Source organism: Chaetura pelagica, unplaced genomic scaffold (genome assembly GCF_000747805.2).
Source record: "Chaetura pelagica isolate M959 unplaced genomic scaffold, ChaPel_1.0 scaffold420, whole genome shotgun sequence".
In the NCBI taxonomy this organism is placed as follows: Eukaryota; Metazoa; Chordata; class Aves; order Apodiformes; family Apodidae; genus Chaetura; species Chaetura pelagica.
Window position 1 is genome coordinate 2,422,921 of NW_009951919.1, and position 19,540 is coordinate 2,442,460.

The 19,540-nt window shown below is 42.4% G+C and overlaps 1 protein-coding gene across 6 annotated transcripts in view; it reads left to right on the top strand.

The window, feature by feature from the left end:
* LOC104386744 (core histone macro-H2A.1) overlaps window positions 1-11,055 on the top strand; it is a 35,256-nt gene extending 24,201 nt beyond the window's left edge. For 4 of the 6 annotated variants that reach the window (XM_009995395.1, XM_009995404.1, XM_009995411.1 and 1 more), the window contains exons 6-8: window positions 4,052-4,141; window positions 7,222-7,396; window positions 10,324-11,055. In XM_009995395.1, the coding sequence (XP_009993697.1) occupies window positions 4,052-4,141; window positions 7,222-7,396; window positions 10,324-10,489 (431 nt within the window). In that variant the 3' untranslated portion in view covers window positions 10,490-11,055. Of the gene's footprint in view, window positions 1-163; window positions 255-4,051; window positions 4,142-7,221; window positions 7,397-10,323 lie in introns of all 6 variants that reach the window. The other 2 variants (XM_009995419.1, XM_009995437.1) reach the window with 1 other exon arrangement.
* Window positions 11,056-19,540: the final 8,485 nt, after the last annotated feature.

Consider the following 19,540-nt stretch of genomic DNA (forward strand, 5'->3'; position numbering starts at 1 on the left):
CTTTCTCTACACACACCTGCACACACAACTCAGCATACTCCTTTGGCGCAAGGTTTGGAGATGTAAAGGTAGGACAATATGGACGTTGGTACATGTGTAAATGTAGAGCCTGTGCTGGGTCTCTGTCCAACGTGGTTGATATACATCTGTTTACCTGTTGTAGTTGCAAGTTGTACAGGCTGACATTGCCACCATCGACAGTGATGCTGTCGTTCACCCGACAAACTCTGACTTCTACACCGGTGGTGAAGTAGGTAATGGCAAGTTCAGCGCTGCCGAGTCTGTATGTGTGTGCATGGTCAATCAGCAGCCACAAGCGTGGTGTAGCTATGCAGATCTGCATTCATTTCTCACTTCCAGCAGTCCTGACTGATAAAGAAATGAATACTTGCAAACCTGGTAGGCATTTTTGGTTTTGATCACCAAATCAGAAGGAACAATGGAATGCACTGCCAAAACGGGAAGGGCAGGAACAGCTGGTCCAGTGCAGGCCTGTGATCCAGGAAAATTAATTACCCCATTGTTTGTGTGACCTGTTAAATGCCTGTTTTGAATATGGTTTGAGTCTTGATCCTTAGATTTCTGATCAGTTCCAGTCCACCCTGTCCATGCCAAGTTTCAGATGTTCACATCTGACATGCTGGATCTAGCCCCAGCTCTTGAGATTGGTTCTTATTTTGTGTTTTGCCTTATGGACTGATGACCTCCCTGGCCCTGCTCTGGGTCCTCATGCCCACAGGCTCACATGGCACCACATATGTTTTTCAGCTGGTTGGTCATCTAAGCTGCAAATGTGACAGACATCTTAACTCAGTATCTTAAGTGCCCCCTGAGTAACTCTTGGCAATACCCCTCTCTGCATACAGTATTTTGAAGGATTTGGTTAAGGGTAGCAGTTTGAACTGAACTGCTTTGGTAATTTGAAAAGGCAAATCAGAATTTGGGCTGAATACTGAAGTTGCTGAGGGTGAGGACCTACCATGCTTAAAGACAAAAAGTCACCTGATTCCAGCCTCTTATCTTAACCACATGGACTCTATGAGAGTGGTCTACCTCCACACCTGAGGCCAGGTTTCAGTACTGGCTTGGAGGGACACAGGTCCTGCTGCAGAGCTGGTGTGTCCTACACCACCTGCTCTCCTACTTGGAGTAACACACAGGCAAATGTAGTTCTGTAGAGACTGTTGGAGCAGGAACAGCAGTGACTTGGCTGGCTAAACATAATGCAGAGACTTTCAAGTAAAAGTATCATCATACCCTGAATCTGCTTCTAAAGTCTGTCAGGTTCATGTAGCTAATGTGCTTGTCTCCTCCCCTTCGACAAAGAAACACTTTGCTGCCCTACAAAGAAAATTGTCTCTCAAAGTTGCACTGCTCATTCCATAGTGTAGGTTCCTGTTGCCTCTGACTGCTGTAAGAAAGAATAGAAGTGCACAAATGCTTAGCTTCCAATGATTAACTTTCACCCATCTAAATTTATATTTTTTTTTAATTTTTGTTGTTTTTTCCCTAACAATTTAAATGTACTGGGGGCTTATCCTGAGAATTTTAGAGCCTAAATTCCTGCTAACGCTGTTTTCAACACTGATGCCAATGCCTGCTTGGAAAGCATGAGATAATGATCTTCTTCTCATGGGAGTGACACATATTTATGCCTGTGAGCAAATAAGCTACTAACCTTGAAGCTGTGAAGCAAGACTTCCATCAAGGAACTTGCTAATGTAGTGGAAAATGGTTACATACATTATGTCCTTTCCCAGATTAAGCTAATTTACAGCATAGTTCTGTAACATAATGATATTACATGATATATACCAATATAAATCCTCACTATTAATCAAAAGGAGAATATAATTGAGGAGTAAATGCAAGAACACCTCACTGATTCATATGAAATAAGACATTTTGCTCTTCTTTGTAACAAGATCTGCAAGAAGAGACATCAGTGCAATAAACTGACAGTGTTGTTCATTGCCTTTCATTATAAATTAATTCCCAGTAGAAGGGAAAAAGCTGATCCTTCTGGATTGAATTAAACCAAACTAGGCTAAATTCCATTAAATGTACAACAGCTTTACAATGACAAAGAAATGACCTACTTAGTAGATCTTTTCTGTTCCTAGGTTCTGCCCAAGGCTTAATTATGTTTCCCCTTGAAATAAGAGAAATTAAGGATTATGAATGTCATGGGGTTTAGGACCGATCTGAGTTCATTGGCTCAAGGGCACTATAAATGGAATATATACAAATAGAACTAGGAATGATATGGAAATCCATACAACAAGGATCTAACTAGGATGGAAGACTGTTTCTTGCCCTCCCCATTCCTTCTCAGAGTGATTTGATAAGATCCCCAGGTGCCAGTCCTGCCTGCTGGACTAGTTCAACAAATGGCACAGGGTGTCCTGCCCTCTGCCAGGTCGCAGTGGTTGAAGGGCAGCACATTTCCAAGGTGGATCCCCTTTCCTAGCATGCTCTCCTGAGACACCTTGCTGCTACAAATAAAGCCCTTACTGTCTTTTCTAAGAGATTTATAAGATGCTGCCTTCCACTCAGTAACTTTGAGTTTCAGAAAATTCTTAGTGAGGTGTTTGTCTAAATAAACTTAGACCAAAGTATTTTTATATAACGAGCACAAAGAGCAGATTACATGTTGACCTACACAGTCTGACCTTGCAATCCAGCTTTTGGCTCATACCCATTGTGAATTGGTTCTGAAAAAAAGAGCAAAAGAAAAGGCACAGAGTTTTTAATTGTCCTCAGCTTTTGTGCCCCACAAGCAATAAATTGCCAATAGCAAACTAGAGGCTGGGTCACAGAGCCAGTTTTTCAATGAACAAACAAATGCATTGTTTTCAACTTCTAGTCTTCATTTGGGAGGAAATTTAGCAATGGTGATGAAAGAAAAGTATCTTGCAGTCCTCTTAGTTCTTAGAGCTATAACCCTCTATAAGAAACTGCATCTTGCAGGAGAGGCTCTGCTTCCTTGAGCAGACAGTATGTGCACTTCCATCAGAAAACATGTTTGTTCTTTCTCCATCAGTGAAAGCAAGGGGTTCCACCAAGTGAATGCCTAGATCTTTAGAGATCATAGTTCTGAATTTTTGGAAATCAGTTTTCAAAGTAATGTCTCAAATCAAGAGCCTTTATGATATCACTGCTTTTTACTTATTTACCTTTATAATTAATGTGCACAGTGCAGAATTATGTGGGATGCTTATGTAGTTAGGGAAATGCTTTCTTGGGCTGTTCTTCTTAATATTTAAAACTAGAGCTGCAAAATAAGATCTAAACCATTTAGTGATGGACTGCCTTTGTTAACAGCATACCTTTTGGTTGCCCTGAAACACTGCACAGCTCTTCTCCTCCCAGAATGACTTTGTCCAGCTCCTTAGTTGTAGTTAGAGAAGTTCATTGGAGGAATTTGTTCCTTAGAGATTCTCCTTATTTCTGAGGCTCTTCCTCTTGGTTAAAGGTGGCTCAACAAGCTGGGCAGTTACCAAGTAAAGCAGCCCGCTGCACTCACGAGACTGTTTCATTCCTGGTGCCACCTGTTGGGGTCAGGGACCAAGATCAGGTGAGTTTCAAATTCTTATTGTGGCAAATGGCTCTTTAAAACAATTTGTAAGAGAGAGGGGAAATGAATCTCAGGGGAAGGAATTATGAAACCTCAACCACTCTTGAACTAGCGCATTCTTCTGGAACATTTCACACTAACAGATGCTCGTGATAAGGAAGGAGGTAGGGATGTCATGTCAGATGTTTTAACATTAAAATCAGAGGCTGAGAATGTTAGCAAGGATAACCAACATGAGGTTTTTGGGTTGTTAGGGTTGTCTTTTTTTGGTTTTTTCTTTCTGTTGTTGTTGTTGTTGTTGTTAATAACTAGCTAATTATGAAGTCCCAAAAGGTTTAGATCTTACTTTGCAGTCCCCAAAAAATATTTGGGCAGAAAACTCTAGAATGATGTAATAAAAAAAAATGAATGATGATGCACTTGTCTGCTGTGGAAAACTGGGATCAGAGAGTAAACTAACAATTCTCTGTTCAGGGAGCACTTTGGAAAAGAAAGGTGGCAAGGAGTTTGTGGAAGCTGTCATTGAGCTTCGCAAAAAGAACGGCCCCTTGGACATAGCTGGAGGTGAGTGAGGATCTGTGCCTTGGGAACTAACAGTAAGTAATGTGCACCTTGCATCTTGAGTGGCCTTTACCAAAGCTTCTGTGATTCTGATTCTCTGCTCTGGGAAGTGTTGTGGTGGTGGAATGTGGCAACTAGAAAGAGGCTGTTTGCAGATACGTGCAAGTATACGTGCAGATACGTGCAGAGTGCTGGTTAGGAAGGACACAGGCCAGGAAAGCAAATAGTGAGATGCTTGTTTTTCAGAATAGTTGAATCATAATAGAATGGTTTGGGTTGTGACCTTAAAGATCGTCCGGTTCCAACCCCCCTGCATGGGCAGGGACACCTCCCACTAGACCATAGCTTCCCTGGGCAAACAGCCTCACACTAAAGAATTCCCTCCTAAAAGGTGAGTCCAACCCTGTTAAACATCTGCTTTGCTGAAATGCTGCTGACTTTCACAGAACTTAAGCATGTGCTTAAAGTTAAGCTTGTGCTTAAAGTTAAGCATCTGCTTGGGTACTTGGTTTGATCAGTGCCAAAATCATCACTATAAAAGCTTATGACTTTTTGATGCCTAGTTATCAAAATTTATGCAATATTTGCAAAAAGTCTACTATATAAATAATAAAGTTGGTCATGGCAATATATAATTTTACACCATCTGTGAAATTGCTGATACATGTTGTTCATATAGAAGGCTGGTTCTGCCATCTGTGTTTATGCTATAAAAATAAATACAGTGTGCACAGTTTTGTAAACAAATTCTAACTGAAGCTGAAGGAGAGATGTGAGACTTCAGCTCTGACAGGAAAAATTACAGCTGTTTACTCCTAGTGTTTAATAAGTTGGGTTTTTTCTCTTGCTTTTTCGAATTTGTAAGAAGTTTTTCCTGGAATTCTTCTGCAGAAATATGTAGGCTCAAATACTTTAAAAAATGTATTTATTTCTTCTGTACAATATTCTGTATCAGCCCAGACCAAACATCTCACAAATAGGTTGAAAGTTGGAGAGAAAATATTTATTTTTATTTTTCTCAGCCATCAGTGCATCCCTGAGGTTTGAGAGCTGCCTGTCAGTCTTACCTCTGCACTACACCCAGAGAAACTGGCTGTTAGGGGCTTGGTAGAGGGCTCTAGAGAAGAACTGATACACAGAATTTCTCAGTCTTATGGATATCCAGTTTCAGATTTCTCTCAAATGGGTATCCCTTGAGTCTACCAAAAACCAAGATTCTTACCTGGAATACAGTTGTAGCTAACAGAGTGTGTCCATGATTCTCTCTCTCTCTGTTTCAACAGCAGAAGCATAATTTACTTTCCCTTTCAGAGCATTTGCATTTGAAGTAAAGTACAACTGCTTTCAGTACTTAACAGTTGTCCTTAACAGAATCCTAATGAGGTAATTAATGAATACCCTACAAAACACTCCCTGAGAAATATTAAAGTTGGTGATGCCTATCAATACAGTATTTTATTCTTTCAGGATGAAGTTATTATCCACATTTCACATCTGACTAGAGATATGTCAGCTGCTTTTAATAGATTTTGTGTGGATTTATGATGTATCCTGAACTTGCCAACATTTTAGTTTCACATTATGACAAATTAATGTTCCCCAACACTGGGGCTATTCAACATGTTGAGAATCTGCAAACCCATAAGAACGTAAATGCTTGAGCTTCCATTGTCCTTCCAAATGGAATTCTTCTGAGTAACTTCCAGTCAGAATGCCACAGGACAAAGGCTCTTTTTCCTCTTTCCTGCAGCAGCCACAGGATAGTATCCATATGTGATGATTGTGCTCCAGGAGTGATTCCTCCTATGCTTAAGTAACAGAATCTCTCAATCTCTCATAAACATTCCAGAACAGAATAGAGGATTTCTGGTCTCTATACACCTTTACAAACCTACTCTTTGTCAAGATTTAGTGTGTGCTCTTGTGAGATTGTTTTTCTAGGTATTTTTTTTCCCTCAGGTTGTGATTAGGGTGGTTTTCTTCTCTCTTTTTTTTTTTTTTTTTTAAACAAACTAAAGTTACAGGTTTTTACTTCCCACCACAGCCCCGTGTGTTCAGAAATGGCAGTGACCCTCTCACCTTGTGTGCAGGCAGGCAGATCCCAGGCTGTTGTTGCTTTGTGATGGGAGGTGGTGAACCCAGAATGTTGTCCTGCTGAGAGAAGGTCTCTGGCCTGGAGAATCCTTGACTGTCAGCAGTCTGTAGGCAGGCTCTGCTCCATCACCTCCATCCCCACACGTTCATGGTAGTATCATGGTGATCATAGAGGATTAGAATGGTAAAAATGCTTCTTCATTTCTTTGTGTGTACAAGGCGTTGCCTGTTGGCAGATAAACAATGTGAATTAGACATTGTAAATCTATAAATGCCTCCTCTCCAACTGTCTGACAAGAGATAAATTAAAGCCAGCATTGTTTGAGTGGTCTTGGATGACCCATGCACAAAAATGCTCAAATGAGACCAAGCCCAAAGCCTTGAAATCACACCAAATGTTGTCTTTACAGCTACTAAGAAACAAAGCTGGAAATGAAAAATCTTCATTCCCCCCTTTTCCAGCCTTCCTTACCAGTTTTCAGAGCACTGATAGCTCTGGACTGATCCAGGGGGGCTGCAGCGTGATCAGAAACTCACTAAACAAACTGTCTGAAAAGCCATAACTCTGTGCAACTGCCCAGCATCCTGATATTTGCTACAGCTCTACAATAAACTGAACCAAAGCAAGATCATCCTTCGGGTGGGTTTATGTTCTGACAGATCACTGCCTGTTTCCTTACACGTTACACAGTTTGCACGGTCCCCAACATAAATGTGTTTCCTTTGATGTCAGCCATGAATTTTTGCTCTCTCTAAAATAAGCTCAATTATAGCTATGGTTTTTAAATGACTACAGCAAAGTGCAGCTGGAAATGGAAAATACAAAGTCTCTGTAATCATGTTGTTATATTTTAAGGCTGTGTGATTTGTAATCCAAAACATTCACGGGGGCTAAAGGGATGTCTGCCAGTTGTGTGTGATTTTAATCACATGTGCACTCTTGTAACCCTAAGGAAAGTAATAATGTTTCACTTTCGGTTCTTTTCTAGCTGTTGTCAGTGCTGGCCATGGATTGCCTGCAAAATTTGTGATCCACTGTAACAGCCCAGGTTGGGGCTCAGACAAATGTGAGGAGCTGCTGGAAAAGACAGTGAAGAACTGCTTGGCTCTGGCTGATGAGAAGAAGCTGAAATCCATTGCATTTCCTTCCATTGGCAGTGGCAGGTGAGGCTCTGACACACACCCTGTACTTGATGCCAAACAGGTCACATTTTCTCAGTGCTATCTCATACATCCCAGCCCTTTCTCATGTACCAACCCCTTGCTACAATAGCTGACTTTATTCTTCTTCATTTAGATCAGTTTCCTGAATGAAATGGTTCTTGTAGGTTTATTGAGTCTATGTGTGGAGCCTGAAGTCTCTTCTTGAATATTAGTTCAGTTTTGGCAGGTCTGGTAGTGATCCCTGCAGAATCTTAGGCATGCAGATAGGTTGAAGATCATAAAACATGCATTTTAATAGGATATTAAAATACTATCAGTTTATTCATATCAATTGGGGATAAGGAGTACAATGTGAAGAAAAGGGGTCTGGTTTACCTAGATTTAGTGCATATTTAGTGTATATGTCTTAGGTTGACCAGAAGACATGGCTTAGTGTTCATTTAAGCAGCAAACCTGAAATGCCTCAGTTCTCAGGATTTGTAGAGTCACTTCAAGCCTTCACCCAAAATCTGTAAGCTGAATTCCATGCACTTTACATCACAGGACTCTTTCAGGAGAAAGAGACCTTAAAAGCCAATGCCAAGGTCTTTGCAAGCTGAAGTCTAAAATCCTCTGGCTTTGTATGGCATGCTCAGTCCCTTTGGAAGTTGGATCATGTTCTTAAGAGTCTGAACACGGACCATGCTTTTAATCTGAGGCTCTTGGGGCTGGGGAGGGAGGTTTGGAACACTTGGCCCATAACAATGGCTCAGTATGGAGACCAAGGGCCAAATCTAGGCTGAATTACATGGTTGTATATTTAACCCTGAGCTACTGCCCCTTTTGAATGTGCCATGAAAGAAGTTGGCTGATGCACAGCAAGAATATTCTTCCCATTGTGCCATGTTGCAACACTAGAATAATTCCTGCATATTCTGTGGTTTAGGGCAGGAAGAGGATGAAAATAAAGTAATACAAGTTTCACTGGGGTAATAAATTAAAGTAACTTGCATCAGGCAAAGCTCCAAAGAAGGTTAATTTGTATGGGTGTCATTTTAAGGAGGTTACATGAGCAAACTTGGTAGAGAAATATAGCAGTGTTCATTCTAATGAATGTTAAATTAGCTGTAAGGTTCCCAGGCTGGTCAGTACAGTGAGAAGCTCTGAACTGCTCCTCAGGAGAAGCTGAATTCCCTATGGATTGCAGAGTGACTGTGGAATTGGTTACTTAGGTGCCCAAAGCAAGACTGTGTCAAGTAATTCCCACTGAGCCCTTTCTGTTCTGGGTAGCTCCCAACAAAGAACTTTTACCAACCCATGTTGGGAAGTAGTTGATTGATGTTGGAAGATGGTGAAACCCTGAATAATCATGAGATTCACATTCTGTTATGAAATCTGGCTACTGACAAGCAAGATCTGTGGCTTAGCTCTCAACTTGGCATATGCACATCGTTCTCTCTCCAGCCAGTTGAAGTGGTGGTTTGAAAAGATGGAGAGGGATCAGTAGGTCTTGAGAAATACATAAGGCCATATATTTCCCCCTTTTTTTTTTTCTCAAATTAGAGATACTCAAGCATAAAATAATTTTGGAGAGAACTGAATATACTCTGACAATACTCTGTACTTGTTTTTATGAAGTCACAAGCATTAAAAAAATAAGTAAAGCTTTGAAAGACAAATGCCAATACCACATGTATTCATCTGCTCTAGTACAGACATCTGTCAAGCAGACATCACCCAATGAACCCACATAAACAGTTTCATTCTCTTTTATAGTTGAGGAATGGGATTACATGAGGGCAGTTCAAATAAATCACAGAGAGAAATAAAACAGCATTTTGGAGTATTCAGTGGCCCAGATGCTCAGCTCCAGCCAACTTGTGGAGAGCATGAGTTGGGTGCTGTACAGAGGTAGCCTGGAGTTCAGTCTGCTAGGGCCAGCAGGAGAACAGGGAAAGGAGAGTTAGGGATTGAATATATGATCATCCTCAGAGCAGAGATTTAATTCAGAGGCTCTGACTTTGATCTGAATTGACACTGGCTTGGCTCAAGTCTCAAATTGCCTTTTCACAGCAGTTTAACTCAGACTAGTAGATCAATGCAAGAGGCTTCTGTTTCTTCCAGCCCACACGTGGCCATTGGGCCAGCACTTTTCTTTGGATTTTTTCTGCTGCTGTGTCTTCCCTTTCTTTTGGGAGAGTGATCCTTAACAATTTATTTTAATTGGCTTCCCTCTGTGTGTGCCTTCTTGTGACCAGGCTGCTCTTATTTCATTTGCCCTGTTGTGAAACCCCACTGAAAGGACAGTTGTATGACTCCAGAGTCCCCTGTGAGCAGTTCAGAGCTGGTGCAGAGCAGTTACTAGGTGTCATTTCAGGAGTCTGCCATGACCTGTAAGACTCACAGTTCAGGTCATGCCTTTGTTCAGACCATTCTACTTGTGCTTGACCTGTTTTAAGATTAGATGAAATGTACAGGCAAGAACTGCTGGATAAAAATGGGAAAAAGCTTGTAGGAATGGATCCCAGATTAGGCACCGAGCTATCCCTTTTTATTTTTCTTTGATAGCCAGTTTGCTTTCAGGACAAATTTGACCCTGCAGCTCTTACTGTATATGCTTCTTCCCTGAACACTTCAGGCTGACTGACACTTTGTTTACTTGTCTGTTAAATGAGAATAATTGACCCATCAGATATTGTAAGATTCAAGCCATTAATGTGTGTGGACTCCGTATTCAGATTTTGGCAATATTTTCCTTCTGTTTGAACATTTTAAGTCTTGCCAAAACAAACAAGTTGCTAACTTCTAATCCAGCCTGTAAACTCTGGCTTTGTAGCTTTATTTACTGTGCTGTGGTAGAGAAAAGATGGGGGCTCCTACAAGGTTATGTCATCAAGAGCTTGTTCTGCAAGTCCTGATGTTCTTTCTTGTTTTGTCTCTCCTTCTAGAAATGGCTTCCCAAAGCAAACAGCTGCTCAGCTGATCCTGAAAGCCATCTCCAGCTACTTTGTGTCAACAATGTCCTCCTCAATCAAGACGGTGTACTTCGTGCTCTTTGACAGTGAGAGTATAGGGATATACGTGCAGGAAATGGCCAAACTAGATGCCAACTAAGCCTAGGAAGCTCCAGTACCAGCCCCCTCTTCTGCCCATCATCCTCCCTTGTCCTTAACTCATTGTGATGCAGAGCACCCCTTATTTTAAACTTTGCTCATCCAGGGGAAGAAAGGTGGGGTTTTCGTTGGGTTTTTATTTTGGGTTTGGTTTTTTGTTTTGTTTTTACTTTCTAAAATGTTTTCTGTTGGCACTGATAGTTGGCATTACTGCTGTTAATGCACTGTATACCAGGCATTGTCTGAATTTAGTGTAATCTAGGAGATTTTATAGTTTTATTTTAATGAAGTATGAATTGAAGCAGAAAGCCCTTAGGAGTATGTAGTCTTTTACTTGTGAAAGAAACAGGCTGACCCTCTTTTGTAACTGTGTTGTGGTGCTTTATCAATACATCAAGTGGCGTTCCTTTCATTTTTTAAAAGAACAGATGCTATAAACCTAATTTGTGTTTGTTTATTGTCTTGATAAATCTGGAAGAAAGAAAAAACACAGAATCCCTGTTGTCCTTAATTATATTTACAATTTTGAAATTGTGTGAATTGATTTAGTAAAATGTTTGAACTGTTGCAGACAGTGTGCTTGAATTAATTCTTCCCTTAAGCCTTCATTTTCTAGATTCTGAAAAGTTGAGCTGGGAGGGGGGGTGATAAAGCACCAGAACTGAACCAGCAGCCTGGAAATGTGCTGGAGATGCTGGGCATCCTACCTGTGCAGGCTGGGTGTGTCCATGCCCAGTGACACAGTTGGATCATTTTCCAGTTGGACATTCAGACTTCCATGTTGGTGCTTCAGAATCTGGCTTAATTGGCTGTTCAGTCTGGGAGGCTGAAGCCTTTTAGATCAACCAAGGCCTGGGATTTTTTTGAGCCAGTTCCAGCCATTTAATAATGGCTTGTTTGAAGCTGTTTTATATCCTTTCCAAATATCTGTGCACTCAACTTGGATTGGTTGCCATATTGTTTGCACAGCTGAAATCAACACCAGCAGAAACCTTTACAGAAGCCACTTGGGTTTGTGCTTTGAGAAAGCAGAGGTCACACATTCAAAAGCTATTGCACATGAATGTTTGCTCTGAAGAGGAAGCTCTTCCTTTGAAGTCTTTAGCCTGCTCTCAAGATAGCAGGCTGATATGTTTTCCATCTAGGTATGTTTTCCATCTCTATCAAAAACTTCATTTGCTTCACATCCACTCTGGATTGATCCAGAGCACTGAGTAGACCAAATCTGAATAATACCAAATATTAAAAATGTGTGGCTACAGCTCCTGCAAGAGTTTTGGGGTTTGTTTTTTTGTGTGTAGAAATCCAGATTCTTGCACCTCTCCAGTGGACTGCTGCAGAGAAACAAGAGAAGACAGATTTTAAAAGTAATGATACTTTTCCAAACACTTCCCAAAGTCAAAAGGAGCAATGAATAAATTAATTTTGTGCCTCAAATACATGAGGTATTAGACAACTCCATGGGTTCAAATTTAATTTTTTTTTTAAATGGCCAAAATGCAGCTGGTCTCACTCTGCAAAAAACAGCCATTCAAGTGGCAAAAAATGAAATCAGATGCAGTACTTTCCCGTTTGATTGTGTGACGGGTCTTAGTGCAGTTGCATTGATTCTTAACAGTGACAGAAACCTAAATCTGCACTTCCCGCAAATTCCACGAGGTGTCACTAAAAGGATTGAAAAATAGAAAAAAACGCCTGAACGAGCAGGTACCTGAGGAAACACTTGGTGCAAGAAGGGCCCTGTTTTTTTTCAGCAGAGATTTTTAACACCGGAGGAATGTGCACATCCAACTGAGTGGGCAGATTACAGCTTCTTGAGCTCTTTGCATTATAGAATTATTTATAAAGTCCCATTTTTTAAAGTCATTCTAGTGTCAGTAAGAGGAAACAAAGTGTTTATCCCCAAGTATTTTCCAAATAGTTAAAAGTACAGCCTCCAATGGCATTTAATACATCTGGCTTTTGCACTGTTACTCCATACTGGAAGGGCCAACTTCTGTCTTTCAACATCTCATCTGCCTGTTTAGCCACTGGCTCCGTGAACAGTTGATGTCACACAGCTTCCCCATCATGTGCCATTTGCATTGTTCAGGTCCCTTTGCAAAAGAAAAGGGCCACAAACAGCCCCCACCTGATCAGCAGCTGAGCTATCAGCACCACATCCTAGTGTGACCAGCACCAAGGACCAAGGACTGGTCCCATTGCCCAAGGAACATGCTCTGCTCCCTGTGGTGGGCAGGGCCACAGCCCAGGACCTGCCACAAAGTGTCTTCTCATTCTAACCCATAACCACAGACCACATATTGCTCCTCAGTAAAACCATCTGCAGTGGTGCAGCTGGGCTCATGGGGGAAACCACTGCATTCTCCTGCTCTACGAGCACCAGAGCGGCCTCCTCTTTCCCAGCATTCATTCCAAAGCCTGCAAACCCTCCGTGTGCTCAGAGCATACCCTGGTTCTGCTGCTGTGACCCGGCCTGTCCCACCAGTGACCCTGAACCCCTGCACAGCTGGTCCCACAGTGCTTGTAGCAGGGAGAGTCTGCCTGGAGGAGTGAGAGCAGCTGTCCAGCTCTGCCATGGCCCTGCCTCCCTCTGCCTCCACCCACGTTCTCCTGCAACCAGGACACTCTTCTGAGGGTCTGAAATCCAGCGAGCTCTGCAAGAAACCCAGAGATCCCAGAACAAGCTACAACCCGGCCATGTGGGGCAGCCCCGGTAGATTATGGCATATATTCAAGAACCTAAAAAGTAACCTATCAGGTTACAGGCAGAACAAGAAGGAATCCCTGCTAACTGTGCACACCGCAGCCAGGACAGTGCTTTGGGAATCCCCCTGGCATTTGGCTTGTGGCACCTGAATGTGCCAGCTCCATTGGCAAAGCAAGAAATGAATCACACTTTGGGAAGGCCAGGTATGGGAAACCTCAGTGCGAGTGCCTCTGCAGCTTGTTCTCTGATTGGTAAATCCACCATGGACCCATTTGAACACAACAGCTAAAACAGACATTCTCTGTTTCAGGGCTTTAAAAGGTTAAAAGCAGTTTGTGGCCAATAGTATTTTCAATTCACTATTCCAGATCCTGCTTCCCACTAATATTCTGCTTTTAGTCCACTGACTTTTTCCACAGTAGAGGAGAAAATTCACTGTAACACTGTCATTAGGGTGCATCAAACTATGTACATTTAGGAGTTCCCTCGGATTTTACAGCCCATCATTCTCCCAAGGCTTTCCTCACTCTGAGCTGTCAGCCTGAGTGATTTGTTGAGCTGGGGTCATTATCCTGCCCACTTCATGCTCAGGTCACCAGGCTGGGTTACAGCTGCAATGAGCTGGTGACAGTGTTGCTGTCCCCAAGAGAGGGAGGAGGCAAAAATTCAAGTTTGGGATATTTTCCCCTCCCCAAAGAGGCAGAGTTCATAACCAGACTATAGCTCATCTGCCTCTTTGAATCCTTGTTTCCTGAAATCCATTTTTTTCTTTTTAATCCTGAAAAATGGGATTAATGAACAACATTTGTGTAACCTTTACTTTTCTAAAACAATTTGGGAAGGGTAGATCATTTGCCAACAGTAACATGGATGTGTCATTGGTGCTGATGGACAGATTCAACTTTCAGTCTCCTGTTACATTCCAGGGAAATCAGCCCTCCATACTTCACAATTAATTTAATGTTCTGTAACATGCTGCATTTCCTTCAGCTCTTTCATGGATGTCAACTTTTGGAAGTCTGGATCTAGCATTTGGGCCAATTCAGAGGTACAGCACCCTGCAGCAGAGACCAGGGCTGCAGTGGAAGGTGCTGAGCAAGGACCAACCCTTATGGGAGGTACAGAAACATGGTGAAGCCTTTACCCTGTTCTGCTCCCTGGTTGTGTATTTGTTCACCAATATGCAACCTTCCAGGATAATTAAGAAAAAATAATAGTTCTAATTGTTTAAGACTAATAAATTATGGATCTATTTATAAATCTAATTTGAGGTTAATAATTCTTAAAGCATCTGGAAACTGACCAGTAATGCACCTGCCTGTATACTAAATACAGTCCCTCTCCATCCCTGTACTTCTCTTTGCCTTGGGGACAGAGCTGACAGCCACTGGGGCTTAATTTAAACCATTGACTGCACCAAGAGTCCAAGAGCCTCATTGTCTGCCCCACATCCCTGCCCTGAAGGTGGTGTCCGTCCCTACCTCTCACTGTCCCAAGGCCCTGCTCTGAAACTCACTCCCTGGAAAAGGAAGTCCCTGCTGGCAAGGCTGTGCTGCAAGAGGTCCTCTTTTCTGGCCGTTAGGACGTCTCAATATTTGACAGGACTTTACGAAGAGACATCTGACAACTGCCAAGAGTGGTGGATTTCCTTGTAATGCTCCATTTAGCTGGTTATTTCCAGATCATGTTGGATTTCCAATTGCTACATGCACATTTCCAAAGCAGTGCCTGCAGCTAACATCTTTAAGTGCCATTATAACCTCAAACGTCAGCTACAAGACACTCCGGATGTAACTTTCCAAGCCCACAATCAGTTGCTCCTGCACTGTTTTTCACTAGGTATTGATCATTCTTCCCACAAACTAGACTAATTAGCACTCCAGTAATCTATTAAATGGTACCTCACATTGAGAATCCATGGCATGGGCTCCCTCTAAACTATCACACTGCAAAACTACAATGCCCAGCATGGTAACCATGGGTGGGATGGCATCAGAACATCTGTCCCTCACAGATTGGTCACAACCACATGCTTCCATGTACAAGGTTTCATCATAGTTATAAAATGTAATTCAGGAGCAGCATCAACATAACTATAAGCATAATATGAAAAGATAAAAAAGTTGGATATTAATAGCTGGATAGAAGAGCCTGTAATCTTTCAGCCTCCAGACATGCTAAGAAGAGTCAGTGGAATGGCTGCATGTTTGTTCAAGTGTGAAGAACTGTGGGATCAGATTCATTAGATGTGAGCAAAACACTTCTCAAAATGCCTTTTTTTTTTCAGTAAAAAGAAGTATTGGAATCTTTCTATTTGTAAACTCTCAAAAAAACAGAGTACATACAGCCAATAGCTGAGAGGTTAAGGATTCACAGAGAATCTCTCAAAAGGGAAAAGAACAAAACAGACACAGCCTGAAGATATGAAGCCTGAAACAGCATTAGCCAAAGGGGCAAAAGTTTGCAGAAAAACAAGGCTCCAATTTTCCAGCATTCATTAACACCAAGTTGTTGTGAGCTCCATCCACCTTGATCCTAGCTAAAATTGGGGTTTTGAGCCTGAAAAAAAACACATTGGCAGGAGCTGCAAGTGGCCAAGTACTTGAAGCTCAGGTCTGTAGCCTGTGGTAACTAGTCACATACGCAGCTCTGCGATGGTTTCCCAGGGCACAGTAATACCTAAAGTTGTAGGAGCAACTCTGAGGGAGCAGCATAATTGATAGGCCTGAAGAGTGCAGGTAAGTAGAAGGATTGTATTTATATCCGTGGCATGAAACCCAATGGGAACCAGGCTATTGCTCACTGGCTAAAGTGCTTGAAAATTGCCACCGATTCCTTTTTGTGTCAAGTTCTTCAGAGATTCAGTTCATTCCTCCATAGAATCCCACTTAATGCCTCCACAACTCATGTTTAACCATTATGACTAGCAACCTGCTCATAAATGCTTCTTCCCTGTCAGGTTCCAGGACCAGGAATCAAGGGGAGATGATACTGCTGCTTCCTAATACAAAGGAAGGAGCAACAACAATTCACGGCGTAGCCTGTGAAATCCCAACTCTTCCACTCTTTTTCACCAGCCTGGTTAACAGCAGAAATTTGATATTTTTGTACCTTGAAATGACTAGCCTTCTTAGGCTTAAGAGAATAAATTAAAGTTGAGCCCAAGTATGCCTCAGCTGCAGCGATGGGCAGATTGATTTGCTTTCCATCTGGGAGATTAAATTCCACTGCCAAAAAAAATGGCACCAGCATAATTAGCTGTCAGTCAAGTTGCAAAGAGACAGACTATGTGGGATAATTGAAAGCCCTGCAGCTTCTCATTACATACTACAGTAGCCCTATTTGCAAATTTCCACCTTGAGGAGGTTCTCTGAGCATGGTCAGGATTGTACTGATTCCTCCTGGCACATTCTTCTCAAGTGAAACAGGAGTATTGGGCAGGGATGAATTAATTTTAAGTAACTTTCGCTTAAGCTAAGTTAGTTATAATGTATTTGTCAACAGCCCCCGACAGCTCCACAAGGCTTTAATTGCAAATAAATCCAAACACCTAGAAAAAAATGGTAAGTCTTCAGCTACAGTTGTGCTCAGGAGACACCTTTACAGGCATAAAAATCACCTCCCTCCTGTTCTCTTTCTTTTCCCTCCATGTACTGTCCCTTCCTCATTAATTCTCTTTTTCAGCAAATTGTAATTCATAATGAACCTATCAGGACATGACATTACAAACACATCTGCTTCATGAAACAATCAGCTTTTTCTTCCCTCCCCCATTTCAGGAGGCTTGAGCATGCTTGAGTGTGCAGGAAAGTTTAGGAGAGACAATTAGCTCTGAGGTCTGTCCCAAGCCTCACTGAAAGCTGTGGGGTCACCTTGGCAATGGGGCAAGAGGCAAAAAGGGCCCTAAGAATGAAACACATTATAGTTTTCATCCAAAAACCATCAGGAACACATACACCAGATTTTTCTTCTGAGCATCACAGGAGCCAGCACAGCCTGCAATTTTCCTTTAGGACAAGATGCACTTTCTGTCACTCTTCCCCAGTCACTTCCTTACTCACTGATAAAGCAAAGGGAATCGGGTCCCTCCCTCTCACCAATTTCCCAGTTTTTAACACCAACCAACTACTGCCAGCTCCACTTACCAGCCCCATCCTTCTCCCCCCAGGGGAGGAGGTAACTGTGCTGCTTGCCCCGCAGCTGGGCCTGCTCTGAGTGCCTAACTGCTTTTATGTAACCGAGGTGGGACGGAATGGGGAACACTTTGTGGGCTTTGCCCGCTTTTGGCAGCTTCAAAGCTCTCCAAACCAGCAAAGTTACTGCTTCCCACGGAAGAGGGAGCCAGTGTCACACCTCCCACATGTCTCCGGAATCTCTGAGCTAATAAAGCCCAGCCTAATACACTAATAACCCTTCTTAAACCAGAGCTTTCATTATAAGGTGTAATTTATGTTCACCTTTAAGAGCACCACAAACCTGAGTCCTCTCACAGGCACAGATTTGCCTCTTGTTTCCCTGCAGCACTTCCTTGAAGCTGGGAGCCTTTCCAGACCTGACTGGACTCACTGGTATGAACTGGGAGCCAAACTGGGAATAGAAAAGGTGGTTCCTAAATGGACTAAAGCTGAAAAAAATGAGCTGGTTGCTGTGATGTGGGAGAAAACTGGCTTGGCACAAGAGAGCAAGACAGAAACTGCAAAAAATTGAGTGAAACTATTTCTGATGGTTCAGGCTCCATCAGTAAGATAAACACACCAGTCTGCTCCTCTGTCTAGAGGGAGCAAGTCAGGATTTAGGACATAGCAGGCCTCATGCTGGCTTATCCTCATGCAGGCTAGGAAAAGGAAAATTGCCCCTCTTGTCTGTGCACAATGCCCCTTTATGATTTATTAGACAGACCTCCTTTTTTACCTCAATTACTCACTTCAAAAGGGGGTGGAAATGGGACATTCCTAGCCCTAATACTAAATGCATGTAGTCAATAAAAAAAAAGAAAAAAACCCTGAAAAATGTTTAAAGGAGGGTCCTTAAGTTATTGCAGCCCTTGGGAGCGTTAATGTATGTGCCAACAAGTTACTGTATGTGGCTCTAACATGCTTATTTATTCTGCTGTGCAATAAAACTCTGTCTTAAATAGTGCCAAAACCTGTTTGCCATGGCAACCCCTCATCACACATGTGTTCTAGTAGTACTTACAAGCACCTTCTTAAAGAGAACTACACAGCAGGATGAATGGCTTGTGACCTGCAGGGCATTTTACAAAGTTTTAAGCACCCAAGTAAATATTACTTTGGACTGAAATATTTCTTCCAGGTTTTTTGGGTTTGTTTTTTTTTTTAGTAATTCTTTAAGCAGTGAAGCAAAGCCTGTTCCTTCCTCACATCCCTCCAAGTAGAGCTCTAAGGACCTGGACAAAGCACAGAGTCTGATTTTTAACACAAGCAGGTCTCAGGTGTTGCCAGTTGGCTGGGGAAGCATGGTAGGAATCAGCTGGTCTTCTCCAGTTTCAAGTGTACTGCAGCTGTTCCTGGCGTAATTAGTCAGCCTTTGTACTGGCACAAGAAAATAGATGTTTTCCCTCCTATCCACACTCAATGTTTGCTCAGTCAAGGCACTGGCCTTTAAATCCAAGTGTTCATGTTTCCATAATAAAGCCACATGATGCTGATGTTACCAGTTCTGCAAGTGTCTAGCCCAGGGAAGGGTTTGATTCTCTGTCCTTTCTCCACTACTTTATGCACCGCTGTGCCTTCACAAACCTAGAGAGACAAGCTCATTTCCCAGCAGCATAGAGATGCATCCATGGATCCTAGCAACAAATTGCTTAAGCAGAGTAGGTACAGGTGAGCCTGCTAAGCCACCCTCCAACTCCCGGACCCTGCAGCCTGGGGAGGGATCCCTGTAGGAAACCAGGTTCCTTGTCTTGGTGCCCTCTGAGCTGTCTGACCATGAAGTCTCCACTAGACACAGCACTAAGTGGAGGACCAGTTCTACAACCCTTGCAGATACAAATTCCCAGTGGCTCAGCAAGCAAAGCCTCATTGATAGTGACCATCTCCAGATATTGCTGGAGGAGACTCCAAAGAGCTGCTCACCATCAGCTGCAAAGACTCTGCACACCAGCACAGCCTGGAAAGTCCACTAAGCTCCCAAGGAGCATTTCCCAGGAGACCTCTCCCACCCCTGGAGGCACTGCCTAGATGCAAGTCCACGCTTAGGACAATTCTGATGACATAACCACCACACTGGACTCTACTAATAAGATTGCTGGGGGGAAATCAGGGGTATTTTAGTTCTCTGGCATAATAAAATCAATTTCTTCCCAGGAAAGTTCAGTTTAAT